General features: G+C 38.8%; 1 protein-coding gene across 1 annotated transcript; it reads right to left on the reverse strand.

Annotated features, from left to right (window-relative positions):
• Positions 1-7: 7 nt before the first annotated feature.
• On the reverse strand, positions 8-10614 carry LOC118826840. Its single transcript, XM_036597853.1, has 10 exons — positions 10546-10614; positions 9786-9850; positions 8432-8800; positions 8085-8315; positions 7674-8006; positions 7467-7570; positions 7360-7417; positions 6671-6788; positions 6547-6601; positions 8-279 (listed from the first exon to the last, which is right to left on the reverse strand). Coding segments are annotated over exons 1-10 (1575 nt in total). The 5' UTR covers positions 10548-10614; the 3' UTR covers positions 8-39.

Genomic DNA, 10614 nt, shown 5'->3' on the forward strand with positions numbered 1-10614 from the left:
ACAGTGGTTGGTCAGAGTAGATGTAATGAAGGGGTTTCCTCACTGGGGGGCAGCACTCTCTCTGCTGAAGTTCACAGCTGCATACTGAACATCCTGGTCCTCTATGACGTAAAGCGGAAGTGTGGAAGTGGAGGGCGGAGCTTCTTCCTGCTTGTGAAAGCGCTTGAACTGAACGCTGGAGTAGTGAACGCCATCCTGATTATCTGATCCTTTTCTCTGTGTGGGGTCAGAGGTCATGGCCAGTTCTGATATATTACTATACACATGAGCAGAGTCACACTGGGAGAGAGAGAGAGAGAGAGAGAGAGAGAGAGAGAGAATTACACAGTAACTGTAGATCTCAGTAACTGAGATTGTTGTAAGAACGTTATGATTATTCATCATATTTCTAGCTATTTTTCCATAGGTGGTGATAAATAATTGTTTTACTTCTGTCCCAGTGTTTACAAGTTTTAAAATCAGTGATGATGAAGTGTAGTTTTCAATACATCCAGGCTTCTAGGGGGAGGTACTGCATCTAATGCTTTTATACTAGCTTATAAAATGGTGCTGAAGTAGATAAGAAGCATGATGGCTCAAACAGTTTGTTGCTGTTGTGAATCCAAGTTGCGCAACTTTGTTTGAGGAACTCTCTTTTCGTACAGTAAGTACCCTTATTGTGTTCTTAAATGTGCTGAGAATTTTGAACTGTTTCAAAACATCTGGTTTGTTTGCAGAAAGACTAAGATTCTACACGTCTAAAAGAGTATCTATCTATCTATCTATCTATGTATGTATCTATTTATTTATTTATTTATTTATTTATTTATGGACTGTTTGAAATTTTCAGTAAGACTCAAAGTCTGCAGGGACTTTTATCTTCTCCTTTGTCCTTCTTGTAGGTTGTCCTTCTGTGTTGCTAATTGGTTGCTTGTATTGTCTCTGTTAAACTTGTGAAACATAAATCACACTGTTGGATCTGTCTAGGGTTAGGGTTAGTTATATTGGGTTAGTTATATTGGGTTAGTTATATTGGGTTAGTTATTTTGGGTTAGTTATATTGGGTTAGTTATATTGGGTTAGTTATTTTGGGTTAGTTATTTTGGGTTAGTTATACTGGGTTAGTTATACTGGGTTAGTTATATTGGGTTAGTTATATTGGGTTAGTTATTTTGGGTTAGTTATTTTGGGTTAGTTATTTTGGGTTAGTTATACTGGGTTAGTTATACTGGGTTAGTTATATTGGGTTAGTTATATTGGGTTAGTTATTTTGGGTTAGTTATATTGGTGCAAAATGGTATGTCAACATTTATCTCTATTGCTCATTTTTGTGCTTAGCGTACAGGACCAGACCGTCTCAGTCTCTGTGTTGTATGTAGCCGAAGTGGGATTTGGTGCCCTATGTGGGAGCAGTTTGGGATTTTTTTCTGTTGTTTTAAAGCATCTTCAAACCAGCGTTCAGCATGGCAGCCGCTCAGTTTGAAACATTGGATGAGCCTAGTCGTCCACTTGACTTCACATCTTGTCCACTTGTTACAAGGCTGAATCCCAGTAACACCATTTAGGACTCTCAGTAGGTTGTATACACAGTCTGAGGAAGAGGAGGATGGAGGAGAAGAATAAGATGTTTCTCTACTTCCATCTGAGCTCCTCTTGCATGACCAGGGAAGGCAACCCCCCAGCAGCTGGGGTTAAGCATGAGATGAGACTGGCAGCACTGGAAGAGGAGATTTGCGTCATGTATGTACCTGGACAGAAGACTGGGAGACTTGGAGCAGAGGTACCAGGGTCCGAGATGAAAGATTCAAGCTTTGGAGGAGAGACTGTGATGCATTAAAGGGAGATTAAGCACATTTTCTCAGCTATACTACACCATTACACCATTTCACTCTAAAACCACAATATGCGTGGATTTTCCCATGTATGAAGGCCTTTGTGGAAAGGTTTGTAGAGGTTTTTAGCTGTCTGCTTCTGAGTGAGCTTGTGTTGTTTGCTGTTTTATCTTAACCTCTGGAGGGAACTGCAAAGGACTAGCAGTCTGCTGAAAGGGGCACAGTTTAAAGAAGTATTCCTGAGATCTTTCTGACAGATGGTTTTTAAAGGAGAGGGAGAAAGAAGCTTCATGAAAGGTGACAAGGGGCCAGGAAAAACAACAAGAAAGCCCTGGGGTCTTGGCATGTCAGTATTGTGCTGTTTGCCTCATGTGGAAACAAGATGTGCCTGAAAGAGACGTTGTCCAAGCCATACTGAGAAATTCCAGCCCTTGGTTGGGAAGAGAAATGTCAGATGTCAGAGATGAACTCATTCAATCTACCTGCAGGCAAGCGTTGAGGCTAAGAAGAACACCCTTATATATCCTATGCCTGCTACAGTGGTGAAGCGTACCACCAGGGTTAAACCAGGGCAGCCAGATGCCTTACCTATTGAAATCATGTCCTGGGTACTGCATGAATTAGTAGACACAGGAAACACATAGATATTCTCTTTCTGAAGGGTTGAAGGCACCAGGGAACTCAAAGTCTTGTCAAGGACAAATATGTGCTTTGGCTAGTGGGGCAGTGCAAAGTGCTTTGAGTGTGGTCAAATGGGAGTGTGTGCTGGCTCTGCGGTTGTATGTCCTTGACAACTTAGGCCTATCATTTCCTTTAGCTCTAGGTGTCGACTTGCTCCACAGAGAAGGAGTGACCAATAATTTCCCACAATCTTCTTACCACTTACCAACTGAGGAATGTGCTCTCTTTGTCGACCTATTGAGTGCAACACTGACAGCACTACAAGACACTCTGCAATTGTGTCTAGTCAAGCATTTGCTGTTTCTCAACAAACTCTGCAACACCTTGACCTGTTCAGAGAAAAAGCTGATGTGGACATTTCAGACCAGAATGGACCCTTCCAATTATCACTCCAGTGGCCCCAGGTGTGAACTGATATTGTGGGTAGTGTCCGCCTTACACCAAATGACTTTTCAAGCAATTTCACTGTCGCAGACAAACTTCCAATGTCGGAATAAAGAGAGAGCAAGGGAGAAAATGCATGTGTGAGTGCATAATCTCTGTAAAAAAAGAAAAATCCGCTCCACTTTAATACAATAATCATATTAACTTAAAATGTAAACTGGCTGTTTTTAATATTTCAGGTTCACTGAGCGTAAAAGTGATGAGGAAATGTGCAGAGGACTTTAAGAATGCCATTATTGAAGAATCAATGTTTTCTTTCCTTTTTTTGGTTTCTGTTAGTGGTTTCTTATTTTTTTTGTTTGTTTTTTATGGTCTAGTTCATAACACCCAATCAACAATGCCGAATCACATTTGTTGATCTGTTTGTCAAATGTAAAGGTAGCTGCACATTTTTACAGGTTAATTAAAATTCTGGGTGATGATCTGCAAGAATATACAGCTCTACAGTGAACTGAGAGGGTGTCAGACTTTAGTCTTTTCAAAGTCTTCTAGTGTATGGTTAGCATAACACTGCAGTACTAAACATTAAATTAACACAACTTGGGTATGGGATATTGCTGGAGAAATATAAATGTATTTCCCAAGAAATAGATGGCATGCTGGTGAGAAAAAAATCACAAGACCTTCTGTTCCTCCTTGGGTCATAGGCATCCAAGAAAGGTGTCAATTTGACACAATTTGACATTTGTTGAATCCCGTTTGTTAAATGCCAAGATGCCCTTAGATGCCTTTCCCCCACTCAGATTTTCAGTACCCTAGACCCGAAAGTTGGTGGTTGGCAAATGGGTTTGGATGAAGGCATCATATTAAAGACTGCTTTTCTTTACATGTTGAGGACTGTATGCATTTACACAGTTTCCTTTTGTAATAATGAATGCTCCAGCTACTTTTCAGCACCTGGAGAAAAACGTGTTACAGGACCTAAAAGGACAGTGCATCTTTGTCTGCTCAGATGGCGTTGTGATATACCTCCCAGAATTTCATCTTAGCCATCTCAGTGCAGTATTCTCTAGGTTACAGCAAGCTGGACGTACCTTCAATCTCAAAAGGTAAAACTTTGTTCAGTGGTCACTGAAATTTTTATGATATGATGTGCCTGGTATCCAGATTGATTTGGACAAAATTCAGGCCATCCAAGACAATCCTGAGCCAAAGTCTATCAAAGAGGTTCAGTAGTTACTCAGCATGATGGTATTATCATTCCACAGATTTCCCAGTGAGCAGCATCTCTTCTTGGAGACAATCATTTGGGGCTGGGTGTCATTATGCATTTATAGATCACAAGACAACCTTTCAGTTTTCACCAATCTTGTTAACCTCTGACTTTTTAAACTCTTTGTTGTATAGACAATTAAAATGGTAATGCTTCTCAATTGCTTAGCCCTATAGAATGAGCATATTCAGTATCCAAGATAGTGCTTGTCAGTGGTTTGGACAACTTAGAAGGGGACGCAGTACCTGGTTCTCCATGGTCATTGATCACAATGTTCTCACCTGGGTTTTCCATGCATCAAGACAGTCATGCCTGATCATGTGGGTTATAAAGTTAAGCCTTAAAATCAAGTTAATGTACTGCAAAGGCCAAGTATGTAGTCCTAGTTGCACTGTTTCACCCAGTAGGTCTTCTTGTGATGTATTTATCTTCTCCACCTACAGTGCAACTCCCAGTATCATCGGAAGATATCAGCACTTGTAAACAAGCAAAGATAAGTCAGCCTGACAACTTTTGTGCTCCAGATTGGCTTTCTCTTTTAAAGACTTCAAGACCGGTAGGACCAACTAGTTATCCCTTCAAGTCTACAACCTGCCATTCTTAATATGCTCAAGGCAACCATTTCAGTAAAAATCTAATCAAAAGGAAAATCCTGACCAGAATACCCAACATGACATATTGACTACCACCAGAAAATAGGTCTGAGAGTACTGCAAACAATGCCAGGATTGCATGAAACACAAGCCAAGAATATCCAAACAACCCGGTTACATGTGCCATCTGGATTAAAAGTCAAAACAGTGCATTTGTGTTCAGAATAAGCACTGTATGTGGAATAAGTGGTTACCAGAATTCATGTTTGCCGTTAGTTCAGCAGGATTCACCCTGGCTGAACTTGCTCTTAGTAGAAAGCTCAAATGACCTCTGGGCAGTCTTTTCAAGCATGCTCCTGTCCTCGTCTCTTGTACAATTTAGTGCCCCAAGCAATGTGCAACAAAGTCAGCTCAAGTAGGCCTCATATTACAGCACCTGCCTTTGGAAGGGTACAAGGCAGGAGCACTAGTGTGAGCTTATGATCATCCTATGGCTCAGGCTGATGCTGAGGCTTCTTCCAGCCTATCTGCCAAATGGAAAGGTCCGGCCAAATTCATGCAACAACTAAGCACAGCAAATTACAGGATACACTCACCAGATGTAATGCATAATCCATGTACAGAACACCTGAAGTTATTAAGGCCCAGTAATGCCTTCTGATGGGATAGGGGTTATGTAATGAGTTTACCTCTATTCCAGAATTTTCAAGGTTCAGAATTAATAATGAGGCAGTGTGGTTTTAGTACATTCAGGCCTTTATGAGGAGTAACTGTATCTAACGCTTTTGTAATACGCTGTTAAATGGTGGTGAAATATTTCACACCATTCACACTGTTTTGACATCTACAACAGCTTGCAAATCCAAATTGCTCAACTTGTCCACAGTCCTTTAAGGAACTGTGCTTCCCCTTTCTTACCTTAATTGTGTGGTTAAAGTGTGCCTTTGTACTTTGTGCAAAGTATGTGCTATAGAGTTTGTTTAATCAAATTCTAGTGCTAATACTGGCAGTGTATGTTTTCTTTCTGTTAGATATACTCAAAACTGTTTTTGCTGAAAGACTTTTTTTTCCTTTTTTTTGGACTTTAAGTGTAAAGAATGTAGTGACTTTTCATTTCCCACTTCACTTTAAAGCCACATCCTTCAAGATTCTACACTTCTAAAAGAGATTTTTTTTTTGTCAGTTTGTGTGCATTTAAACTTTTGAGATTTTTTGGTACTTTTGGTTTTATATCTACCTTGCAGATTTTTCTCTGTGCTTAGAATACAGAAGAAGATATTCTAGTTTCATGTGTTCAGAATAAACACTGGATGTCAGATAAGTGGTGACCAGAATTAATGTTTGCCATTAGTTCAGCAGGCCACAAGAGTACAGGATTCACTCTGGCTGAACTTGCTCTTAGCAGAATGCTCAAAGCACCTCTGGGCAGTCTTTTCAAGCATGCTTCTAATCCTGAACAATCCATTGTACAATTAAGTGCCCCAAGCAAATGTGGAGGATGGTGAAGGCAAATGTACAACAAAGTCAGCTCAAGAAGGCCTGGTATTACAGGAGGGAAAGAGGTGCTAGGTGTTATAAATATGTTTGTTTTAATAAATAATGCTTGAAGGAATTCAAATATTCTGCCAGTGCAGTTAGATAATTTTACTTGTTTAGATAATCTAGATAGAAATTGATTGAATGATGTAAAGATGTTCTTACAACAATCTCAAGAGAAATACTATACATTTTACATACATATACAACATTTTAAAAGGCTTTCATTACTGTAGTTCATACAGTTCCTCCTCTATAACATGCTCACCTGTCCACTCTCCTCAGTGCTTCTGTGCTCTTTACCTGGACTGGATTTCCTCCTTCTGAAAAAAAAAAACACTTAGCATTTGTTTAATAAATGTTAAATGTGATAATGTTTACAGGTCACAAACCTCCTCCAAATCCATCCTATGATGAGAAATAAAACCAGAAAGACTGCTGCACCAATTGTGATGAACTTCAACACTGTGAGATCCTCTGGATCTTCAGTATGTTTGGGAGCTTCAGTACCTTGTGAAATAAAGCATAAACTACATGAACAATTACAGCCAGAAAAAATATATATGTTTTATTGATATATGTTATATATATTGTACTACACTTTTTTCCCATTGTGTTTGTGTTGCTTTTGGTTAAAGAAAAATGCATTATAAATCAAAATTAGGCATGAAGTGATGACACATTTGCAAGCATGCTATTTTTAGCGCAACAAAAAGTCTACACTTGATCTACCCTAAGAGTGTGACCTTTCACATATAAATATTTGAAATTGTCATGACAAATGTCCAAAATTTGATGAAAACTAAGCTGAATACTACTTTTTTTCATAAAGAAACATTTTCCAATTTCTATAAACTACAATTTATAATTAAGAAACATTCTATAAAGCATGCTCATCCTCAACAGTTGCTATAAAATAATGCATGGATTGACTGATTTTATACTTTGGATGGCTAAAATGCTCATGTAAATCAAGAACATAGAATTAAATCTGAAATAGCCTGCATTTCTCATTACTATTATGATGGTGTAGGTAAAGTCTTATTTCTGAGAACATGTTAGGCCTTTATAGAACTGTTACCTCCTAAAGCACAAGAATACTGGAGAACATCCTCAGTGTTTGCTGACTCCAGGTAGAGCTTGTTGTGTCTGGTGAGTTTATTAGTTACAGGCTGTCCGTTCTTGTACCAGATGTAAGTGGGGTTGTTGGGTCAGAGTGCAGGTGGAGATACAGGTCAGTGTTACTGTCTGTCCTTCTGATGGAGTGGAGGGACTCACTTTCACCTGAAGATCTGAACATGCAAAGAAATAGAAAGTATAGCCATTTTAATATTATGTCATATTCAACATTGTGAATAGGAAGAACCTCAGTTACAGTTGGGTGTGGACACGTACCTGTAACACTCAGAATGACTCCAGGATAACCAGAGAAACTCCCTCCTGCAGTATCTGTGATTAATCTAAAGCGATATTCTCCAGAGTCACTCTTAGTCAGATTGTTCATTCTCAGAGTGCAGCTTCTCTCTTTATCTCCAAGAAACTCCACTCGACCAGCAAACTGCTTTTTCACACTCAGATCTGTTAACCCAAAGTTATACCAGAATGTTTCAGTAACTGTCTGATCTCTGGGATATGAGTAAGTGCAGGGAAAATCCACTGATGAACCCTCCAAAGCACAGACTCTTCTGTCTGAGTAGGTTACACTCCAGCAGTTCTTATCAAAAACACCTGTAAAAGTAAAAGATTATCACTTTTTTGGTTTTATTGCCACATAAATAATTAGTTATTAACAGTGTTCTTACTCACACACGGTATTAGAATAGATTTCAGTATGGCTGCTAACAGAGCAGGAGTAGCTGCCAGGACTAGCCCTCCTTTGTAAATCCAAAATTGTATTATGTGAGTTTGTCCAGGACACATATTTCCCATTGTTGTACCATCTGTAATGAGCAGGAACAGAGCTCAGTCTGCAGGAAGTGCTACAGTTCAGTGTCCGTGCTGTCTGTTTTTCAGTGTCAGCAGTTTTCATCTGCAGATCTGAGTGGAAAAAAATAAATAAATATTCCAGCAAATATCTTGTACACAAATTTCTTCATTATTAAATAAAACTGATGAAAGTGATGGAACAGATCACAGTAGTTGAGCTGTATTACCTGAAACTGTTAGAGTAACTGCTGTTGAGCTGGAATAATTCTGTCCTGTTTCTTTAATGATCATGAGGTGATATTCTCCTGAGTCTCTCTCTCTCAGGTCTGTTATTGTAAGAGTATCATAGCTGTAACTGTATGTTGTAGTCTTATCATAACTCACTCGTCCTGCGTAGTCTGAGTCTAAAGCTAAATCCTCTGGATCTTCCTCGTTCCTCCATTTAGCTTTTTGTTTGGGGCTGAACCAGAAGCTGTGCTGAGGTTTGATGTTGGAGTTTGAGTAAAAGCAATCCAGGTTCACTGTTGATTCCCGTAGAGCACAGATAGTCTGAGGACTGCAGGTCACTCTCAGAGTCTCACCCAAAGAACCTGAAACTGAAACAGTATGAAACCCTGAGTCTGTGGGAATCCCAGAAATCAACAAAGCTCACAGCTTTCAGAAGTGTAACTCTGATTTTAATCAGGTTATTTCTACAGTTGGCAGTAAAACTCCATAACTGCTGCCTTTCGTGTTGATTAAACTCTTCTGTCTCTGTCTAAAGAGACTGTTGATTGGGACACTGGCTATCAATAGTTTACATTTATATTGTGTGGCAAGTCATTCTCAACAATTATATCCATGTTAGTTCCCTGTTTTTAATATCGTGTGTGTGTGTTGTTGTGTGTTTTTTTTTTGTTTGTTTTTTTTTAATTATTATTTATTTATTTATTTATTTTTTTACTTGGTGCTTGGCATCTTCTAAGCCGCTTCTCCTTCTGGGTCGTGGGGGGTGCCGGAGCCTATCCCATCTGTCAGGTCCAACATTAGCATATTCATAGTTACAGACAGTTCTTTACATATTGCCAAAGTTTCCCATCACTTCCAATTTGCTTTTTTTTCTATTGTTGCTGATCAACAGTCTAGTTTGGTGCATATATAGGTTCAAAAAATGTGTAACCCTCAAATAATTCTCATCGTTTTTTTGTCAGATCTGGCAAACATTGTTTTTTCCAGCCCCAGTTGTAGGAAAGAAACTTACCAACACCATCACCAACCCACTTGGAACTTTCCCAGTCCCATCCCCCCAGCAGAGCAGTCATCAGAGAGAGACTAATAAGAAATGGACAGTTCTGTGTGGGAAGTGTTTTTTTTTTTGTTTTAATACTTTTATTAGTAGAGACTAAGATGTAGTTACATGCTGTATCCATGTGTTACTTGTCCACCTCTGACCTTGGCTTATAAACCCAAACTCTTCAATAGTTCATACCCATCCACCCACAGTCTCTCAAATCAGGTCTTAATCTTCACTCAAAATACATCCTGGTTATGAAATTTACCCACTGGGTTAAAGTCAGCTGCTCAGTAAAATCAGAATCCTACCTAGAATGTTCAGCAGGATGGTCAGTGATAGGATTCCACGTGTGAAGCTCATGGTTCCACCTGACCTGATATTAGCAGAAACAGAAAATTAACTAGCTTTGAATGAGCTCTTTCTGCAGGTTTACTGAATAATTATCATTTTAATTTACACAATATAAACATAAATTGCATGTAATAAAGCAGGCAAATGGAAATATTTGGGCACAGTTTGTTGTAATCCTTTATCACCTTAATGGAACATTATTAGTGAAGTTTTTTTTCTCATCCAAAATCTTTCATTTCTCAGTGTTGTTTCTTCAGACAGTTTACTATTGTGTTGTAATTATCACAGTAATAGTTATAAAGATAGCTCACAGTAAATGTGCTAACTTACTGAGCTCAGATCAGGTTTATAAAGTGAACTGACCACACACACACACACACACACACACACACACACACTAACTGCAGTGCCCAAACTTTTACATTTAACTGTATTTTGATAGTTATATTCCTCACAGTTTAAAAAATTGCATACAGAACAGTTCTGGAAAAGAAGCATGCTATTGTGTTGTAATTACACATTAATAAATACAAAAGTAACTCACAGTAAATCTTGCTGAGCTCAGATCAGGTTTATAAAAAACCTGTGAACTGACACACACACGAACTGCAGTGCTCAACTTTGTAAATGTAACTGTATTTAGACTCATCATTATATTCCTCACAGTTTTAGACAGTTTGTATACAGAACAGCTCTAGTAAAGAAAATCTTACTTACATTCTGTAATGAAGACTTTTCACTCTTTTCTAGTTGAGGTGAACTGAGCTGTGAGGAGTGTGTGGGTGC

This window comes from Colossoma macropomum, unplaced genomic scaffold (genome assembly GCF_904425465.1).
Source record: "Colossoma macropomum unplaced genomic scaffold, Colossoma_macropomum, whole genome shotgun sequence".
NCBI lineage: Eukaryota > Metazoa > Chordata > Actinopteri > Characiformes > Serrasalmidae > Colossoma > Colossoma macropomum.

Excerpts from the sequence above, each read along its gene's own strand:
- LOC118826840 (XM_036597853.1), bottom strand. Across the intron at positions 7,571-7,673 it reads AGTCATTCTGAGTGTTACAG|ATCTTCAGGTGAAAGTGAGT; the intron begins GTACGTGTCCAC and ends TTGCATGTTCAG. Across the intron at positions 6,602-6,670 it reads ATAGGATGGATTTGGAGGAG|AAGGAGGAAATCCAGTCCAG; the intron begins GTTTGTGACCTG and ends TTTTTTTTTCAG.